The sequence below is a fragment of the Taeniopygia guttata genome, chromosome 17 (genome assembly GCF_048771995.1).
Source record: "Taeniopygia guttata chromosome 17, bTaeGut7.mat, whole genome shotgun sequence".
Classification (NCBI taxonomy): domain Eukaryota; kingdom Metazoa; phylum Chordata; class Aves; order Passeriformes; family Estrildidae; genus Taeniopygia; species Taeniopygia guttata.
In genome coordinates, this window is record NC_133042.1 from 5,935,033 (window position 1) to 5,955,365 (window position 20,333).

Below are 20,333 nucleotides of genomic sequence, written 5' to 3' on the forward strand. Positions count from 1 at the left end.
GTAGGTGTGACAGCAGCACAGCGAGCTGCGGAGAGCCCTGGCGAACCAGCCTGGCTCCTCCACCGCCTTCTGTCCGCGATGGTTTTGCTTTGCCTTCCCCAGGAATGTGTGGCACAGGTGGCGGTGGGAGCGGGCGCGGTGTCCCCGTGTCCCCGTGTCCCCGCCGCTGTCCCGGCCCGGGGCCGCTCCGAGCAAAGCGGTCCCGGCATCGCGTCCCCTCTTAAAGCGGCGATGCCGCCGGCACAGCGCCGCCGCCTGGGGCGGAGCCGCGGCCCGTTTAAGGCGGGCCCGGCCGCGCTGTGGAGCGGCCATGCTGCGGGCGCGCTGGGCGCTGCCGCTGGCGGTGGGCGCGGGGCTGGGGGCGGCCCTCACCCGCTGGCAGCACCGGCAGCACCGGCAGCACCGGGAGCGGGGCGATGCCGCCGAGGGGCTGCTGGCCCGCCTGCCCGTGCTGCCCGCCGTGGCAGCGGCCAGCCTGCCCGCGCCGCCGGGCTCGGGGCGCACCGAGCTGAGCAAGTACGGGCTGCCCGGGCTGGCGCAGCTGCGGAGCCGCGAGTCGTACGTGCTGTGCTACGACCCGCGGAGCCGCAGCGCGCTCTGGGTCATCGAGCAGCTCAACCGCGACACGCTCAGCGGCTCTTCGGACCGCGCCGCCTGCGACTTCCAGGAGGACGACTCGGTGCACGAATATCACCGCGCCACCAACGCCGACTACCGCGGCAGCGGCTTCGACCGCGGGCACCTGGCCGCGGCCGCCAACCACAGGTGGAGCCAGAAGGCCATGCGGGACACCTTCTACTTGAGCAACATCGCCCCGCAGGTACGGCCCGAGCCCTGCGGAGAGGCAGGAGCTGCCCGCGTTCAAGGGCAGACGCTGCTCCGTGCGGGAAACCCCCTGGGAGCGTCCCTGTGTTCAGGCAGAGGGGCCAAATTCACTCGGATGTGCCGATTTCCTGCTAAATTTAATAACGGGGATCCTGCAAATGCACCTGCGTGTGTGTGCCTCTTAAAGCCATGAAAGAGAGACCACGGTCAGTGCAGCTCCTGTCAGGAGCAGAATTAAACAGGTAGATGCACGCTTGCTGAAAATTGAGGCCTTAGGCAATGGGTCCTGCCCTGGGTGTGCAAACCAGGCCATCACTGCTCCCAAAGCAGAGGTGATAGTGGAGATCTGGTATGGAAAGTGCTTGGGACTCTGTGAGCTGTGTTACTCTGAACAGTGAGGAAATACCCCAGCAACTGACTACTGGTTGTGTTTCTAGAATCCTCATTTAAACCAGAATGCCTGGAATAACCTTGAGAAGTACTGCAGAAGCTTGGCAAAAAACAACAGGAATGTCTACGTCTGCACAGGACCCCTCTTCCTGCCCAGGTAAACACGAGGGCTGAGCTGGACTGGCGCCTAAAAGATGATTGTGCTGGCAAAGGAAAAGAGGCTGAAGGACCAGACAGGAGGCATCTACTAAGTGCCTTCTCAGTAGATGGGAGCAGCTGTGCACAGAGGTTCTGTAGAAAGGTACCTTTTTAGGATTAGTTTATGTATTTCCCATCCAGATTATTATTTCATGAGTTAAGTGGCATTGTTGAGCTGCAGTATAAGCACAGCTTGTTTTTGTTTGCAGTCCTTAACAATTTAGTAATTTAGCTGATTATCAGATTAGACTGCTGACCCCATCCCTGCAGAATAAAGCTTTCAGGGTCAGTGTCATGGACTACTTCTCCACTTCAGGACACAATTTTATTTTCAAACATCTCCATGTAGCACCAAAGCGCAGCTGTCTCATGTTGAGATCTCTTCAGCAGCAGGAAATAGCTTGGAAAGTCTATTAAAGAGAGCCAGCAGGGAGGGGATTTGGGAGCAGCCCCAATGCACAGCTCCCCCTCACCATGTCACATGGCCTCTGCCCCAGCCGTGTTTTACAGCCCTGTTGCAGGAGCAGAGCTGTTTCCTCCTGTTGGGGGGGAGGTGTCTCACTGAGGGGGTGGAGTGACACCAGACTAAGAGATAACCTGGGATGTTGCTGTTGGTGCAGGATGGAGGCCGATGGGAAGATGTATGTGAAGTACCAGGTGATTGGGAAGAACAACGTGGCTGTCCCCACCCATTTCTTCAAGGTGCTCATCTTGGAAAAGGAGAGTGGGGAGATTGAGTTGCGCTCCTACGTGATGCCCAACAGCCCTGTGGATGATAAAATCCCCCTGGAACGGTTCCTGGTTCCCATTGAGAGCATTGAGCGAGCTTCAGGGCTCCTCTTTGTCCCAAACATCCTCAGGAGAACAAGTAACTTGAAAGCCATCACAGCTGGAAAGCAGTGAACCCTGACTAGAGCAAATACAGGTAATCCCTGCCAAGGCACTGGCAGTCACCTGCACAATCATAGTTCCTTGTGCAGTTGTAAATGTGGGAATTAAGATTCAAACCTGTGCTTCTCTCTACTGTTCCCCTTGTGTCAAACTGAAACACAGATGCACAACAGGTCTCCAGAGTGGTCCTGCAGGAGGCTCAGGGGCACCTGACACTGTAGTAGCTCTCTAGGATTTGCCCCTCATCCACTGCTGCCTTGGAGTAGTGTGAAGCTCATTCAGGCAGAAAGAGAAGTCAGCTAACTGTTGCTGTTTAGCAGGGAAGGAGGGGAGCAAGGTGGGTGCAAGCCAAGGGAGAAGTTCCTGCCTTCCTGTGGCTGAAGAACTGTACAATTGTTTTCTTTCAGAAGATGGTTTTAGCAGTAAAGCTTTGAACACCCATGGTAGTGGTTGTTTCTTATCTGCTCTCACCAAAGCTCTGAATATCTCAGCAGGAGGAGGGGAGGATGGAGCCAACTTTTGCAGCTGCTTTCCTGTCTGAGCTCACTGTAGGCAGAGCTTAAGGCATCACAGACAGAGCCAGACTGTAATGAGATGATGTGTTTTAGTGCTGAGGTTCAGTTGAAGCTCCAGCCCTTCCGGCTGTTGGGAAAGATGAAGCCTTGAAGGGGGGCTGGGGAAAATCAGGCTGAGGCAGGAACAGTTTCTTAGCATAAGTTCTGACTTTGTTTCAGTCTGAAGGCCACATCGCTCCAGAGGCACTGCCTGAAATCCAGGCACACACCTAGATTCCACAGCTGAGGTTCCATACTGTTTATTCCCACCCCGGATGTCCGAGTTGCTGAGGCTTGTGCCAGCTTCTGGGAAGCAGCAACCAGCCCTTGGCTGGCCCGTGCAGGCAGGAGGGCACAGACTTGCTGCTCCCAGCAGCAGTGAATGCCTGGCTGGGTGTTGTGGCACATCCACAACCAGCCTCTCTGAGCTACCTGCACTCCCAGAGCACGCTTGCCTAAACTGCTGACAAATGAGGCGAGACACGGGTCTGTGTGGAGCTCCAAACCTGGTTTATTACAATGAAGAGGGTCCCGGGACAGAGACAAAACGCGGCTGAGGACACAGGGTTTTATAAGGGGGGAAAAGGGGCAGGTCTGAGGGCCAAGGGCCAACGGGAATTGAGTACCAGTGGTGCAGGAGGGACAGCCAACTGGCGAACCAAAGAGGTAACCGGGATGGAGCATTGCAGCAAGCCAGGACCAGTAGGAGACAGAACGTTCTAGAGGGAGTACATACAAGGAAGAAAGAGCAGTCAGAGGTTTCCCTTCCCTCAGCTGTCTCTGGGTGTCTTCACAGCCTCCTCCATGTGTGGTCTCAGTGCAGACAGAGAGATCAGCAGCGCTTCCTGCAGCAGAGCCAGGCCAGTCAGAGCACACCTGGGCCCCGTTGTCACTGCCCCAGGCAGACCCCCAGCACTGCCCTGTGCCTGCCCAGTTCCATCAGCCTACCTCTGTCCGGATGGTTCTGCTGCCTTGGCTGGGACACGTGTTCAGGTAAAAGTCAAACAAGACACTTGGGTCGGTGACCTCCAGGTTTGGGTCCACATCAACCCCAGCTTCCAAGCCTTCAAGGCCTCCAAATACAACAAGGGCATGCCTGGGGAGAACACAAGTGTGAGAGGCAGATTGTCTAGGTCTGCATCCAAGTGCCTGTGTGCTGCTGAAGCAGGGAGCTGTGTCTGTTGCTGATGGTGCCCACTGCAGCTGGCCAATGTGACAGTCCCTGCTACCAGCTCCAGAGAAAGAGGAAAATAATTGGCCTTGTTCTGAGGTATTTCCCCTGCTCTGCTGCCTGCAGCAGCCTCACTGAGAGCTCTGAGTGGGACCAAGCAGGCAGGACACAAACCTGAAGGAGGGCAGAGTGACCTGGTCCACGGAGCTGCCCCGCTCTGAGGTCCCAATAGAGAGATCATAACCTTCCTTGAATGGGCACTCAGAAAAGACAGCACCTGGAAAACAGGGTTTGAGGTTACTGCTGCTATGTCCTCACCCACATGCCTTCTGGACAGGCTAAACCACTCCATGGTTGAGCGGTGGCAGCAGGAGGAGTTGCTTTCAGTGCCGAAAGTGCAGCTGGAGACAGAATAACTCCTCTTTCTCACAGAATTCCCTTGCTGCAAGAGTCTCCCACATCCTTTTTCTCAAAGCTCAAGACAAGTGCCAGGAACCATCCCCTAACAGCTTGTCTTCCTACAAGGTCCAATCAACCAGAAAATACAAAAAGAATTTTCCAGGGCTCTTGAACTCAAATTCGACTGCTGGCTCTGATGTGAATGAGCGGGATGTAGTTATCATGGAAGTAGAGAAGGGCATCAACTCATCTCTTGCTGTTGTGCAGCCATTTGGAGCAATGGTGAGTGGAGGTTACAAGGCAGAGTCCTGGAGGGTGACTGAAGTGGCTCATGCCTCGTTTCAGCCCTAAAATTTGACTGCCACATGGCTGCTGGCAGCACGTGTAATGTGCAAGTCTCCTTCAGACACGATTTCTAGGAAAGAGATGCATGCAGCCAGTAGCCCTGAGACTGGTGTGGATGCCCAGGTGGAGAATCTCTGTGGATACTCACTCAAGCAGGAGGCCAGGCGGACGCTGTAACCCCAGTAAAGGCCTGAGACTGTCCGGGGGTGGTGCGAGGACACCACGGTGCCTTTCCGTACTTTGGCTTCTGAAAGAAAGCAAAGAGGTTTAACAGCCCCTGTGATCTGGTGAGATCTGACCAGCCACAGCCAGCAGTTTCTCCTGGAACATGGTACTGACTTGGTATGCAATATCACCCTCTCATTTTCCAGAATGTGAGTAAGTATTCTGAAAATCTGAGTTCTGGAAAGCCTGTGAGTGTGTTTGGGCTGTTTACTGCCGAGAAGAGCTGACAGTTCTTAACAGTTATTGAGGGAGGCATGGTGAGGGTGTTACTAAATTTGTGTATGGAGTGAAGGGAACATGCAGAACCACTGGGTACCTTCAAACCTGTCGTACAGAAGGACCAGCTCCTGCAGGACTGAAGTTTACAGATGCTCCTGGAGCCATGGATTACCTGGATTCTGGGGCTCATTCAGGCGCACGGTGACTCGCAGACCAGGGTTCAGCTGTTTGTCAATCTGCACCTCCTGCAGTGACAGTCACCATCAGCACTAGACATTCTGGAAGGACTGGGGAAGGAAGGGAATCCTTTGAGGAAGTGGGGGTCTGGAGTTGGGATGAGGAGCTCTGTGTGTGGCTCGGGCTTGCTTATCAGTCTGAAGCTTATTTTGCTACTCAAAGGTTCAGCTGCAGCCGTAAAGCAATGATCTGCATGGGGCCTGCTGGGACTTGGGAAGCCACAAACATTGCCAAGTCAGAAGGGACAAGACAGCAACAGCCCTAAACCCCCCACCAGCCCACTGCAGCCTTCAGGAACCCAGCAGCGCCCACCCTGCCTGCTGCTAATCTGCCAGAGAGACAAGGGAGGTGGTTTTGGCATCTGTGGGTAACTGACACACCTTCCTCATCCCACAGTTCACAAAAGAGCCTCTGCCTGGCTTCGCTGGCCGGTCCAGCACGACGCCCTCCCGGTACTCCGAGTCCTCATCTATCCGCATGTGGTGGGGGCTGTCCAGGGGGTTGAGCAGCCCTAGAACAGCACAGAGCAAAGAGAAGCTGAGAGGAGAACACAGGTGTAGGTGCAGGTGTTCCCCTGCTCCTTCCCTCTCAGGTCCAGTCCGAAGTGGGGAAAGGCCCTGGCTGTCCCACACACAGTGAGCCAGAGCTCAGGAAGGAGAGAGACAACTGCATTTACCTGCAAACTGCAGATCCTCGTGTTTTGGAAAAAAGGACTTCCTCAAGTACCTGTCACCAGAGAAAGGTGAAATGTGAAAAGGTATTCTTATGGAATCTGGATCTCAATTCTAGCTCTGACTCAAAGGAGCTGAGTATAGAGAAAAGCAAACTTACTGAGGGCACTCCAAGTACTGCAGGATCCGAGCCAGCTGCACACAAGCCTTGCCTTTCTTCCCAATTCCTTCAAAATCCCCCTCCACGGTCCTGAAAGTGAAAGCAAGCAGCTTGTTAACTCAGCATGAGATTGGTCAGGTCTCCAGAAAACCAAGCCTTGCTTCTTAATCTGACAATAGCAGTACATCCCTCCTCTCTAACCCTTGTAAGAGGGCTACTCCAGAGGCAGTCTGTTAACAAATCATCCTTGGAACTCTCTCCAAGCCAAGTACCTTTTTCAGTTTTGTTTATTGATCTTTATGTATTAGTGTGATGTGGCAGGATGTCAGGAAGATGTCCTGACAGATGGTCCGTCCCTCCACAGCAAGGTTTAAGGGTACAGGAAAACTCGGCCTCCTGTTGCTTTGTCAGCTCCATGTTGGGATAAATTATCTGAGCTGCCAGGGCAGTTCAGTCAACATCTTTTTCCCTGGGGCATAGTGGTCCCTGTAATCCTGGCACTGAGGAGGTACATGCAGTTAGCTTAATGAAAGAGTGAAGGAACAGAAAGCTGAGAAGAAATACTGTGCAGAACAAGATGGCTCTTCCTTCAGAGAATCACAGAATGGCCTGGGTCAGAAGGGAACTTAAAAGATCATCTTGTTACACCTCCTGCCATGAGCAGGGACACCTTCTACTATCCCAGTTTTCTCCAAGCGCCATCCAGGCTGGCCTTGGACACTTGCAGGGACAGTGCAACCACAGCTTCTCTGGGAAAGCTGTGCCAGCGCCTCAGCACCCTCAGAGGGAGGAATCCTTCCTGAAATCTAATCTGAGCATGCTCTCCTTCAGTCTTTGCCTTACTTCACATCCTCTCCGTGCTCGTCGAACACCACGATCTCATCCACGCAGAAGATGGTGCAGGCCCGGGCGATCTGTCCTGCCAGGTAGGTGCGCAGCGCCGGCGACTGCGCGTTGTTCAGGATGGAGCCGGGCAGGGCCACGCTCAGCGTGTGCTGGCGGCCTGGGGAGCAGAGACATGAGAGCCACGGCCCGACAGCCAGTGTGCAGCACCACTTACTGCCTCAGCTGCACTCGTGGTGGGGGCAAAAGCAACTTCTGTTTCTTAGATTCAATCACTGGTTTTCTCTTAAGAAAGATTTCTAGTGCAGTGGTTGCTGCACAGTGTTTGTGGACTGATCCACATCGGATCTATGAAGCAACACCTTTCCTATCGATAGGTAACACTGACTGCCTTTTAACAGCCAGGTTTTCTAGCACTTTCCACCCAGGTCTCCCTGCCGGGTCACAGCGGCATCACCTCTGTCTTCCTTCTGCTCCTCCTGCGTCTGGGCTTGTTGTTCTGCCAGCTCTCGAATCCGCTGTTTCTCCAGTTTCTTCAGCAGCTTAATTTCCTTCCATTTCTTCGTCTCTGCTTTCCCTGGGACGGAAAACAGCGCCTGGCGTTAAACCCCGCGCCGTGACCGCTCCGAGCGGCCCCAGCCCCCGCGTGTGCTCGGCCTTCCTTACTCTCCTGCTTCCAGCGCCGCCAGTCCACCTTCCTGTCCTGCACCTGCGGGGATAGCACGCGTTACCGCCGGGCTCCCCTCCGGGTGCCCTGAGGGCCGCGGGCCGGACCCGGACCCCCGCCCCGGGCCCACCTCAGCGCCCCGCGGCCGCTTCCCCGCGCCGCTCTCCGCCGCCGCCATCTTCCCGCGCCGCCGGCCCCGCCCCGCGCGCTGATTGGCCGGAGGGTGCCGGCCCCGCCCACCGCGAGGCTGAGGAGGGTCGGCCGCGTTCGGCGGCCGCGGTTCCCGTGTGGGGTGTGGGTGTCTCCCTCTCTCTGTGTGTTTGTGTGTGTAAAATCTGCGTACTCCCCTCTGCGTGTCTTTGCACAAGCCCTGCGTGCATTCTGGACCACAGGTAGATAGATGAACCCTGCCCTTTGCAGGTTGTGTCATGGCCTAGGTAAGAGCCCGATGCATGTGGGGGTGTTGCAGTTAATCTTCATATTAACAATCGAATTGCACGGTTCTTTCTCTATTTCAGCGACTGCGACTCTTCCCCACGTTTGGTAGGTACATGGGTGCTAAGGGGCTTTCAGCAGCACCCTCGCCCACCCAGGCAGAGTGAGCAGGTGAGGTGGGACACCAGGAAAGGCAGGTGGCTGTGTTTCTCCTTCCCTCTCTCCCTCCCTCCTGCTGGCCCATGCAGCTCTGCCTCCGAGGCGATTGGTATCACCAGCTGCAGCCCAGTATGGAAAACCTACGGAGCTCTCCCCACCGGCCTGAGTGGGACAAGTAGCCACCATCACAGGACCCAGCACAGATGAGGCACCTCTCAAGGAAAGCTCCATCAGTCCTGCAGTTAAGGAGACACTTACTCTTCCATGATTGCAGTAATTCCACTTTAATAATTTAACTGCTACAAACACTCATCGCACAGTCTGTTGTACACAACTCCTGCATGGTTGATGATGATGTTTTACACTCTTATCCAGGCTGAAATCGACACTGATGCAAGAATTGCATCTCCAGAATTGCTCATGTTACCCTACCAGCTGACTGGGTGGGAGGTTGTGGTGGCCACCAGCAGTAGGAGCAGCCAAAGCCACGGTGCCCATTCTCCCCAGCCACTGTGTGCATTTGTCAAAGGCAAGAAGGTTTTGCTCTGCAGCCTGGATGATGCTGCCAAGCCCTGAGAAAGTGCCAGGAGTAATCTGGAAGGTTTGACAATAGCCAGGCTACTGATGAAAGCCTGTTTCCTGGGGGAAAACCAATTGTGTGGTCATCTTCTCCAGAGAGGGACAGAAAAAAATAGTGGGAAAATAGTTTATGATGGGAAATGTCATTTCACTGGGTTTGTAATTGTCAGGATTATAGGAGTCACCTTACTGATGGCTGGTGATACTGTCCAGTCCTGTGGGAACATGAGTACTGGTGGAAATGCTGCCCTAAGTGGGGATGTGGAGCAAGACAAACCATACTAACCCTCCAGCACGGCCTTTAAGGTAGGTCCTGAAACACCTTTTCAGAATTTAGTGGTGAGACAGAGCCCAGGAACCATCCTCACCTTGTGTGTTGCTGGACACATCCCAGAACTGATTAGCAAAGTTTTTACATGTAAGAAATGTCAAGCGCTGTCAGTGCACACAAAGTCTCACTTCTTGAAATCATTGCACAGTGATTGAAAATGTCCCCCAGGCCCTGGGCCTGGACAAACATAACCATTTGTCTGACAGAAAATGTTGTTGAAAGCACTGAAGTAAGAACATACCAAAGTTTGTAGACAAGTGAAGAAGAAGAGCAGCTGGGGCAGATGAGAACCAAGGACAGCCTGGTTCTCTCGGTGTGTTCAGGAGCTGGTTTTCTTCTGTTTCCATTTTTGCAATATGTCACTTGCTGCCTTCAGTGTAGCTTCCTCCTAAAAAATACCACAGGTTTGGTCAGTGGCTCACAGCCAAATCCTATTCCCCCTCACTGCAGCCGTTGTTGATACAAAACCCCTGTTCTCATTCTGAAGCATTGTGGTTCAGTATGAGACAGGCACAGCCACTGGGCAGCAAAAGGGGCACCTAGAGGGTCCCTTCCTTGGCCAAGAAATGTAGGATGCTGATGGGACAAAGTTTAGGATGCCCTGGCACATCTGGTGCCCCCAGCCCAGCTCGTGTGTCTGCAGGAGTGGTTGCTCCAGCTGGGATGCCATGGTGGGGCTCCAATGCCCAAGACATCCTGAATTTCTTCTTGGCATTTCTCTCATTAAGCCAGCCCTGATTATTACTCCCAACCTTGCCTTCCTAGTGCTGTCCCGTATCTCACCTTTGCAAAACAGAACCGGATGAAATTGGTGTAGTTGTTCTTGTGGGCCTCGCTGTAGAAAGCGGAGAGCGGGATGGCAGCAAGCCCCTGGGAAGAGGAAGCACAGGGAGCTGAGAGTCCTGCCCTGGGGCTGGCCTGCAGCCTGCTGTGCCCCAGTGTGGGTGAACTCCAGGCCGCCCAGCCATGAGCTTGGGTGGGCACAAACCCACCCAGGGTAAAGCAGCAGGAAGGGCCACACCCTTTTACCTTGTTCTTGACCATCCACTTTGCAAATCTGGAGTCATAGGGCTCATCTGAGTTGGGGACATCAGGGACATCAGATTCTGCAGGAGAAGCACGGCAGGACAGAGGCTGGGGCAGATGCCAGGAGCTTCAGCTGAGCCCCAAGCCCACATCCTTGCAGCTGGTATGGGGAACATGCAGCCCATCCCTGCTTTGATGGTTGTTTCTGCAGGTTCCTGTCCCTGCCAGCAGTACCACGCCCCACACCCAGCCCACCTGGGCAGGACTGCAGGTGACTCACTGAACGGGGAGATGTCTGCCACCAGGAAATAGGTGCCCTCTGGGATGATGGGTTTCATCCCCACACCATCCAGGCTCTGAACCAGCCAGTCTCTCTTCTGCTGCAGCTCCTTGGGCAGCTGGACAAAGTAGCTCTCTGGTTTTCCATAGAGCATGAGCTCCCTCTGGAAACCCTGAGCCACGGCCTCCTGTAAGGAGAGAGGAGCCAGTGCCCAGTGGGAAAATGCTCAGGGCTTTCTTGGGAACTGAAGTTCCTGCAATTCACAAGTGATTAAGGATCTCTCTGCCTCCAGCCCCTCTGAACTGCCTCTTAAATTTGTCAATGCAAGATAAGTCCAGGCAGGCTGGACTCTCCCCTTTCTCCCAGGCATGGAGCAACTGTAGGGAGAGAGGAAGGAGCCTCTCCAGGGCACCACAGATCACTTGTGTGTGCCTTTCAGGTCAGCTGTGGGGAAGAGGACCATGTCTTACCCCTGCTCTGAGGGCTTGGGAATTGCAGGGCCAGATGCAGGGAGCTGCCTTACCTGGGCAATTGTGGCACAGTGGTACACCGAGTTCTGGTGCACAGTACGGAGGTGCTGCAGCAGCCTGTCGGGTCCCACAGCCCAGCCCACCTGTGGCCAGGAGAGGAGGAAGAAGATGGTGAGTCTCTGTCTGCCTGAGCAGGCTCCCCTTTCTGTGCCTGTGCTGGTTTCATTGCACTTTCTAGACAGAACTTTCATAAAGCACCTCTGGTACTTTCAGACCCCGAGGCTCAAAGCAGAGCGTGGCCACAGTGTCCCCAGTGCTGTGCTGTGGCAAAGGGACAGGGATGGGGACACAAGGTGCCACATGGGATATTCACCTTCCATCCAGTGGCACTGAAAGTTTTCCCAGCACTCCCGATGATCACCGTGCGGTCCCACATCCCTTGCAAGCTGGCTGGCAATGAGAGGAGAGAAACCCCAATGGCAGAGCTCAGCATGCTCCTTTCTGGGCTGCATTAATGGCACGTGGTCTGTCCACCATGAGCCTCAAAGCACATCCCAAGCAGGCAGCCAGGGTTCTCAAGAATATCTCATTTTAATTAAGCATTTCCAGTTATGTACTCAGCCCCAGGGGCTCTCAGAGATGCCACACACCACCACCCTGCATCAAGGTGATGGCATGTTACTCCAACTGGAAGAACAGGCTGAAACTGTGTTGGAATGAATTTCCTGGCACCAGAGACACTCAGAAAACTGTCTTTACAAAGCATGGGAAAAAAAATCAGTTTCACTGGAGCCAAGTGGCTTTTTGTTCTAGATCTTCCCTGTGACTGGCTCTGAAGTCAGAGCTTCTGTTTCGGACCTGCTTTGGCAGAAAAATACCCTCCGTGGGGGATTCATGCCTAGTACAGCCGTGCATGCAGGCAGCTCCTGGGATTTCCAGGGCCCACCAGTGCAAAGCTCATTCCCTGGCCTGAGCAGCCCCGCCCAGCCCTGCCCGTACCGATGCGGATGTGCTGCTTCCCGTCGTAGACCAGCCACTCGTACACCTCATCGCTGATGCACAGCACGTCGTGCTTCACACACAGCTCTGCAATCAGCCCCAGCTCCTCGCGGCTGAACACCTGCAGCAGGCACGGAGTGCAGCAGAGGTACAGCAGGAGCATTTCTGAGCCCCTGCCTGTCCCTGCTTGTCTCTGAAGGCTGTGTGTATCCTCCTGGTACCATCTCCCATGCCAGGGAGGGGCAGGAGCTGGCTGCAGGGTCTAACAGGGCAAAAGCACTGCTGGCACAAAAGACAAGGCTTAAAAACATCAGGAGACTGAGCACAGCATGTGGTGCCCCCACAACACCCACTTCCCTTGTGTGCAAGGCAGGCTGAGTCACTCCTGCACTGCAAATGTGGCTGCACCACCTCAGCAGCTCAGGGCCCAGCTTGGCCAGCAGTGTTACCTTGCCCAGAGGGTTGTTGGGTGAGTTCAGGACGATGGCTTTTGTCCGTTCACTGAATTTAGAAGCCAGTTCAGCTGGGTCCAGCTGCCAGTCTGCACTAGACATCAATTTTCCATCTTTTGGAGGATTCTAGAGAGAACATGGGAATCTTGGTTTGCTTTGCTACCTCTGCACCTTGTTTTCCACTCACCTCTTTGCTGACTGCTGTGACTCTTCCCTTCTCCACCCACTCACCGGCCTCAGAGGCACAAACACAGGTGTCCCACCAGCCATTTTCACCATTGGCTCATAGCAGTCAAAGAAGGGTTCAATGATTATCACCTGGAAGAAAGGGACATGTCAGCATCCTCCTGAGCCTGCTCAGACCTTCCCTGAGGAGTACAGAGAGCAATAGAAGACACAGGACATTTTAATCCCTAATTACCGTAATGGAGAACCTGCATTGCCTGTGGGGAGTGTCAGGAAGGACACTCAGGACAAAAAGTTATTTTGCTTTATGCAGAAATGAGGTAGTGCCCTGCAGCAGGTAATTTCTTCCTTTGGAAGCTCAGATACTGCAGAACAGGGATAAAATTGGTTTTGCTTTGGAAAGGGACAATGAAAAACCAGCCTGCAGGTCCCCTGGGGGAAGGCTGCCACTGCAACAAGCCCTTCTATTGGATTACCTCATCACCTTCATCCACTAAAGCCTGGAAGCAGCAAAACAGGGCCTGGTATGCCCCCACAGTCACCATCACATTGGTCATAGGATCCAGGTCTCGTCCAAGCAGCTTCTCGAAAAACTGGGCTAGGACCTTCACCAGAGGTGGGTGGCCCTGTGGGGTGAGAGTAGGGTTGGAATTGGGTTGCAGAAGACTCCTAAACCAAGGACAAACCCTTGGAAGGGGACTGGGAAGCCAAAAGCCCTGTGAGATCTTCCAGCCCAGCTGTTTCAAACATCCCAGTAGAGCAGGGAGTTACTGGGAACAGTGGGTCGAGGCTGGATCTGTGTTTTGTCTCATGTTTGTTCCTGTTTATTGCTGCCTGGTGAGCTCTGAAGCAGCCAGGGCTGGTGGGGACTGAGGGGGTGGTGCTGGGGAGGGAGATGTGTCACGCACGAAGGCACGGGTGTACTGGTGCAGCATGTGGTTCCCCCCGCCGAGGGCTCTCGTGAGTGCCTCTGTCAGAAAGTCTGGCGCAGGGAAGTCGGGGAAGCCCTGGCCCAGGTTCACCTTGGAGTAGGTAGCAGCCAGGTTTACAAACTCCACCCTGGAGGGAAGGGAAACAAAAGCACTTTCAGAAGGTCTGAGCCATGTGCTGCATCGGGTCTGCTCGCAGCATCCTTTTGGAAGGGAGTGGGGTTGGGGTCCCTCCTGCAGAGCCTTCCTGCTGCTCACAGGCAGGCAGGACCAAGCAAGGTCATTTCAGACCTGTTGCAATTAAACCAAGGATGATGAACTACTGCACTGGGGGAACTGTGAATTTAATTTAATTTAACTGTTTTTCTCCCAGGAAACAGCTCCCGTGGTCAGCGTGTGGTCACAGCTGAAATCCTGTGGTGTTTCTGATCACACTGGACTGAACAAGAGGGGACTTGGAGGTTTTCAAGCTCATACCAGCTCTGCAAATTTAGCAACTAGACATTTAAGGCCTCTGCAGAGGTCAAGGTGAGTTGAACTCGCTGCTCATGTCAAACAAAACAAGAGCCAGCTCACTGGCAGTTTGTAGCCTGAACCCAGACACAGCAGGGCCTTGGGGAAAGACCATTAAAATCTCTTCTTCCAGCACACAACTTTCCCAATGCTACATTGTGCTGGCAGGATGGGAATGGCATTGCAGCAGCCCTTCCCCTGCCTCTCTGCTTGTGGTGCCCCAGGGCGAGCTTGGAGCAGGTGCCAGTGTGCAGCAAACACTTGGCTCAGATTTGGGTGCCACTGGGATCATTTGAGTGGATGGGTCAGAGGGAGGGCAATGGTTCTGCCTGCCCAGTGGTGCAAAACACCTGATCCATCCTGCAGTGAGAGCTGCAGGTACAGCACTGACTCATGGTAAAGTCTTCTGGGACAAACTTGCTCTCATGGGCTTCCTGAACACATGCAAAGCAGTTGAAGGAAACTTCTGCTCTGTGCTGTGTGGCTACTGTGGTTTCAATCTGGTTTTAGGATGCATAAAACCACATCTACCACCTGGGTAAACCAGATATTCTTTTAACTCACCAGATATTTTTATCTATTCCCTCCAGCCTCCGAGCTCGCACTGGTCTTGACATTTTTGCCTGCAGAGAGTGAGAAAGAAAGTGAGTTTAAAGCTTTTAAATGAGGCCACAAATGAGGAGCTGTGGTCTCCCCAGGGAAGTTTTTCCCAACAGAAGGTGTGCCCTTTAGTATTGCTTCATGGGCTGTTCCTGGCTGATCTTGGAGCAGTATTACTGTTACAGTGGTTTCTGCTTTCACTTACAAGTTTCAACAAGAATTGGGAAAATAGATGAACAAGATAAACTTTTGTACACTCACTGGGGAGTTGGCAATGCCTTAGACCTCATTACCTGTTTGGATTAGTCACGAGGTCAAGCTCAGCCAGGCTGTAACAGCCAGGCCAAGCACCCCAGAACTCAGGCTTTTACCTTTCAAAACCTCTCCATCTTAATGGGAAGGACCTCCTTACTCTACAAGCCATGAAATACCCCCTTTTCTGGTAGAAGAACAAACTATTTTATCCCATGATGCTCTATGAAGTAGCAGAAGTAGATCCTCTTCTGTCCTGATGAAGTGCTTGGTGAGGGGGCTTGCTCTAGATCCTATCAAATGTGGTTTTCTATTTAAAGTTCATGTCAAACCCAAGCAGAAACTAGGTACTGACAAGAGAGAGCAGAGCACAGAGGTCAGTGTGATGTACAGACACTGAGGTACCATGCCGTGACTGGTTTGTAATTTCCATGTACATCATGGCTCAGGGGAGTGGAAAGACAGACAGCAGGAAACACTGAAAGCAAAACCCTCCTTCCAGCTGGATAAGCACAGTGGAAGAAAGATGTGCTTTATGGGGAATTCATTGCGAGGATGATGAAAAGCAGCAGAGACAGAATTTAGTAACTCAGCAGTGCAGGGAAAAGGTACCAGACAGGGAAGGGGCTGGAAACTGGAGACAAATGATGCTCAGTGCACCAGACAGAGCCAGCGTGGGGGCACAAGGAGGGCAGCCCTGAAGCAATGAGTCAAGAAAACCATTGTCACCACAGCAAATAAAATACATTTGAACTACAACAAGGAAGGCATGTGAAAGCAACTGAGCTGAGGTGCAGAGCTGGGATGTGCAGGGGTCTGTGCTCTGCCGTCCCAGGATGGTGAGGGGGGGGTACCAGGTCAGCCTCCTCCCAACACTCAGCTGCAGCAGGACTTACCTGCTCCTCTCTGCTGTTTCCACAGTACTGCGCCAGAGTTTGGGCAGTGCCCCAAAGGTACTTTGTGCTGAGGTCCTTAGATTTTTATACAGCTTCAGCCCTTACCAGAGATCTTTGCAAACACCCAGCTGAGGAGCCCTGTGTTTCACAAGGCACCAGGTGGACTCTGCTCCACACGGGTGCCAGGCAGGTAGCCAATGACAAGCAGAAGTCACTGGCTCCAGGGCAGCCTCTCTCCTCTCCCTCTCCTCTCCTCATTCTGCACAAGCTCATGGCTGTTACAGTCACAAGACCTGGTGCCTGAGCTGATTTGGGTGGGAGCAGAAGGATTTATGGCTTGGGAAGTAAAAGATACCTGGAGGTAAAATATTAACAGCTCCAGTGCTGTTCTTGCAAGGTGGGGCTGCTGCAGGCCACAGGTCGGAGAATTTAACCTCATTTAAGATGACCAAGTGTGGTGGGGATCAGAGGGAAGAAGGTACCTTAAGCCTTGAAATTCCCAGTTCTGAGGAAAGGCCTTGTCTGCTTCAGGAACAGAAATAACAAATACTTTTTTTTCTGATATTCCCTCCATCCCATCCTATCCCAGCCTGCATGTGATACTGCCATGGAGAGCAACACAGGCTCAGGATCATGCAGCCCTCAGATCTGTTTCAGCCCGTTCTGTCCCCAGACAGAAGGTGCAGTTTGCCTGGCAGCCACACAGGAGAGCTGGGTGCCAGTGCAGAACACTTGGCATCCACGACCTTCCACCACTGACTCTCTGCTGTGTGTGACTGCCTTGCTCTATAGGTTGGGATCTCTGAGTGGGAATCTGATATTTTCCAAGTATTTTGCAAGCCAAGAGGCTCTAGTAGAGACCACCAGATGAAGCAACCCCACAAACAAGGAGCCTTCTCCTCTGTGAAGGATATCCCCTTACTTATCAGGATCCTTTAAACACTCCCTGGAAATAAGCAGGTACAGAGGAAGTTGCAGCAGAGTGGCTTTTCCTGATGTGCTCTGTCTGCTCTTGCTGCCAAGCTGAGCTGCCCTGGGCTGTCTGCCAGCAGTCTGCCAACAGTCCCACTGGGCATTCCATACCTCTCTGGAGCACGAGCTGTGCCCAGCGCTGCTGTTCCTCTCCAGCAAGAAGTGACGCAGGGACGGTCCCGCTCTCCTGAGCATGCCACAGCTCCTGCTGCCTCACTCCTGCAGGCACAGACCTGCAATTCCCAAAGGACAGGGCTGAGATAATCACTCCACAGCGTTAAAGCACACCTGTACCTGGGTCAGGCAGGCCCAGACCCAAAGCAGAGGTTGTTCTGCCACAGAGAGGAAAAGGCAAAACAAGTTGCTTTGTGTGTCATCACTGCAATGTCCAACACTGCTGGGGCTGTACTTTGTGCCCATGACACACAGGATCAGGATCACAAAGGTAACCATGACTTCTGCCTCCTCTCTCCCAGCCCAGGCTTCCCCCACTTTCCTCTGCACCAATGGAGTATGGACACCAGTGAGAGGGCATCCTCTGGGAATTTGGTACTAACATCAGCTGCCCATCCAGTGTCACTGAGCCCAGGTAACTCTTGCCTCTGCCCTTCCTCCTTTGCAACACTTTCACCTTCCTGGCCTACACAGAGAATCTCTGGCCTCTCACCTGCTGCAGCTCTGGTTTAGTCGCAAGTTTTATTCCAATTAACAGGATGTCACCTTCCATCTCTAAAGTGATTTTGGTGATTATCTTTCCTTCAAGGCCCCAAACAAATTGATTTCTGTGTGTAAAATGCAGCTTCCTTCACCTCAGGTTCTTTCAACTATTCTACAGCATTACTTAAACATGCAGTATTTAAGCTAAAATAAGTGAATGTTTTGTTAGGTACTTGAGATAAAAGCAATGAAGCTGGAGGATGTATGCACCTTTATTATGACCAGCCATGAATTAGTTTACCCATCTGCCAAAAAATTAATTAAAACAGATTTGAAGCTGATCAGCCCACAGGTAAGCTCTCAATACTCCTAAGGGCACTTTCCATCCTTTCATGCAGGATGCAAGTCCCCAGTTGTCTGCATTTTCTGTTATTTCTGAAAAAGGTGCAAAGCAGCTGAGAGCTGAGACCAGTGGGATTTCACATCTGTTTGTCTAGTGGGAAAAAACAGCACAATTTATGGAAAAATTGGAAGCCAGAGCATCACATTGCTTATGACAGTAAAATCTCCACCTTGTGCTTGCATGACACTGAGATGTGGGGGGGACACTGCTTTGGGGTGCAAAACAAAGGAGTCCTGGAATGAGGAGATCTACCCTGCAGGGGACAGAATCAAAGTGTGGCAGTAAAAGGCTTTATCAAATTGCAGCAAACTCCAGAGCTGTGTAAGAGCTGCGCGCAGGGCTGAGGGCAGCACCGGGAGCAGCTGAGCGGGACACGGCTGGCTCTGGAAGGGTGCACTGGACTGAGCAGAGGATTTGGAGGCGACAACCGGGAAGGTCACCTCGGGGACTGGTCACTCACCACCCCCAGCCCGCGGGTCGCAGCCGTCTCCTCCATCCCGGTGCTCCTCAAGGCCGCCCTTGGCAGCTCGGGGGTGCACTCGGGAGGCTTTGGGGACACGGCTGTCCCCGGGACACACGCGATGTGCCCCAGCACCGGGGCGGGGGCAGGGCGAGAGCGGCAGCAGCAGCGCCAGCAGGAGCTGATAGTGGGGACAAAGCAGCTGCCAGAGGGACTGCGGGGACAAAAACAACTTACATCGAGCTGGGCCACGCTGCTTTACGCTGCAAAGCCTGGCACAGCCGCCCGGGCTGCCCGGGCACACATTCTGCCTTCTCCCCTGCCCCAAAGGCTTCAACTGCGGCTGGCACTTCCTGGGAGGAGCCGCTGCGGCCGCAGGAAGGCGGCGGTGCATGGAGGCGCAGCCTTGGAGCTGCAGGCGGCGGCGCGTGGAGCCGCGGCCCTGGAGCTGCAGGCGGCGGTGCATGGAGCCGCAGGCGGCGGTGCATGGAGCCGCGGCCCTGGAGCTGAGGGCGGCGGCGCGTGGAGGCGCAGCCTTGGAGCTGCAGGCGGCGGTGCATGGAGCCGCAGGCGGCGGTGCATGGAGCCGCGGCCCTGGAGCTGCAGGCGGCGGTGCATGGAGCCGCAGGCGGCGGTGCATGGAGCCGCGGCCTTGGAGCTGCAGGCGGCGGTGCATGGAGCCGCAGGAGGCAGTGCATGGAGCCGCGGCCCTGGAGCTGCAGGCAGCGGCCCTGGAGCTGCGGCCCTGGAGTCGCGGCCTTGGAGTCGCGGCCCTGGCGGGGAAAAGCGTTCCGAACCAGCTCTGTGGGCTCTGGGGGCTTCGGCTGCCCAGAAAAATACCCCCCTTGTTGTTCACCTGGAAGCTCATGCTGGCATAACCACAGTGGTGTATTTTTTGTGGGTTGGCTGTAAATACTTCAGCGTGGCAATGGCAGGGAATTTCCCTGTGAGTGAAGCGTTCGGTCATTTTGAAAAATGAATTTATAAGTCGAAATACTCTCAAAAATTTAATCCTTCAGGCTTAATATGATTAGAGAAGGGAAGGGATAAGTGTAAGGTCCTCTTGCCTAAAGCAGACCTTGCAGCATTGCCCGATGCTGGGCTGGGGGTGGCCAGGCAGGGATTTCAGTGCGGGATGCAGGAGCTGACAGCTGCTGCATGAGGTGTTGGGAGAAATATGCCTTCTCTTCCCTCTTCCTTTTGTGACAAGGGTGACCTGCACCGATGAGTCAGGTCGTGTAAGTCGAATAATTTCTGTAGCCCTTTCACAGCAGGAAAAAGTGAGCCATGGGGAAAGGAAGTGGCTGCATCCACTGTGCCAAAGGTTCCTGATCCCAACAAACACCCCACAGCCATCCCTGAGGGGATTAAGCAGCAGGGAATGTCTGCAAGGAGAGGAAAAGTCTCTTGTCTACATTTCTGTTCAACTAAAACACTGAAACAAACAGATGGAAGGAAAACTTGGTTCTGTAAGAATGTTCATGTCACATCCAGAGCCATCAAGTGGCTCTGTGGCATTTTTCCTGTGCTTTCTTTGCCCTGTCCTCCACCAGCCTTGTGCCTTCCCTGGTTGTTTGCCCCTGAACTGAGCTTGTTTGATTAGATATATTAGCAAAAAGCCAATTTTGAAGAAAAGTGGCCAATTTTCAGTCAGGGCCATGAGTTGAACTGGCTCAGGGTAGATGTGAAGGCAAAAGGTCCTGCAAGGAAAAAGAGATGTGGGCAGGGCAGGAGTAGGGAGAAAAAGGGATGGACACAAGCCCCCACCTTCTTCGTCAGGATTTAGACTTTATATTAGTCCAACAGTATCACCTCAATGCCCTCTTGAAATTCAGCAGAAATTTCTGGATGAGGTCAGTGATGTAAAGGCCTTGTACTTTTTACTGTAAAACTCAAGGAAAATTATGACCTTTTTCTTCAGGTAATTTTAATTTAACAA

At 53.5% G+C, this 20,333-nt stretch overlaps 3 protein-coding genes across 10 annotated transcripts; 1 reads left to right on the forward strand and 2 right to left on the reverse strand.

The window, feature by feature from the left end:
• Nucleotides 1-258: 258 nt before the first annotated feature.
• On the forward strand, nt 259-2,745 carry ENDOG (endonuclease G). 2 transcript variants are annotated; one of them, XM_030286809.4, is made up of 4 exons: nt 259-820; nt 1,263-1,372; nt 2,034-2,338; nt 2,467-2,745. In XM_030286809.4, the coding sequence occupies exons 1-3, from the start codon at nt 311-313 to the stop codon at nt 2,314-2,316; spliced, it is 903 nt and encodes a 300-aa protein (XP_030142669.4). In that variant the 5' UTR covers nt 259-310; the 3' UTR covers nt 2,317-2,338; nt 2,467-2,745. The 2 variants fall into 2 exon arrangements, with proteins under 2 accessions (XP_030142669.4, XP_030142668.4); XM_030286808.4 differs by having other exon boundaries at nt 261-820; nt 2,034-2,745.
• Nucleotides 2,746-3,347: 602 nt separating this feature from the next.
• SPOUT1 (SPOUT domain containing methyltransferase 1) lies at nt 3,348-8,038 on the reverse strand. 2 transcript variants are annotated; one of them, XM_002194761.6, is made up of 12 exons: nt 7,926-8,037; nt 7,795-7,837; nt 7,586-7,705; nt 7,129-7,288; nt 6,286-6,375; nt 6,131-6,180; nt 5,835-5,965; nt 5,390-5,462; nt 4,922-5,020; nt 4,204-4,306; nt 3,807-3,954; nt 3,348-3,703 (listed from the first exon to the last, which is right to left on the reverse strand). In XM_002194761.6, exons 1-12 carry the CDS (start codon nt 7,971-7,973, stop codon nt 3,629-3,631), a joined length of 1,140 nt encoding a protein of 379 aa, XP_002194797.6. In that variant the 5' UTR covers nt 7,974-8,037; the 3' UTR covers nt 3,348-3,628. The 2 variants fall into 2 exon arrangements, with proteins under 2 accessions (XP_002194797.6, XP_072792700.1); XM_072936599.1 differs by lacking the exon at nt 4,204-4,306 and having other exon boundaries at nt 7,926-8,038.
• A 616-nt stretch (nt 8,039-8,654) lies between these two features.
• KYAT1 (kynurenine aminotransferase 1) lies at nt 8,655-18,831 on the reverse strand. 6 transcript variants are annotated; one of them, XM_002194783.7, is made up of 14 exons: nt 18,632-18,827; nt 16,986-17,107; nt 14,719-14,777; nt 13,621-13,771; nt 13,189-13,338; nt 12,758-12,844; nt 12,524-12,652; nt 12,075-12,195; nt 11,449-11,525; nt 11,129-11,218; nt 10,606-10,792; nt 10,329-10,405; nt 10,083-10,169; nt 8,655-9,687 (listed from the first exon to the last, which is right to left on the reverse strand). In XM_002194783.7, the coding sequence occupies exons 2-14, from the start codon at nt 17,067-17,069 to the stop codon at nt 9,619-9,621; spliced, it is 1,368 nt and encodes a 455-aa protein (XP_002194819.5). In that variant the 5' UTR covers nt 17,070-17,107; nt 18,632-18,827; the 3' UTR covers nt 8,655-9,618. The 6 variants fall into 6 exon arrangements, 5 of the variants coding, with proteins under 5 accessions (XP_002194819.5, XP_072792703.1, XP_072792704.1 ...); XM_072936602.1 differs by lacking the exon at nt 13,189-13,338 and having other exon boundaries at nt 18,632-18,830; XM_072936603.1 differs by lacking the exon at nt 13,621-13,771.
• Between the last annotated feature and the right edge of the window lie 1,502 nt (nt 18,832-20,333).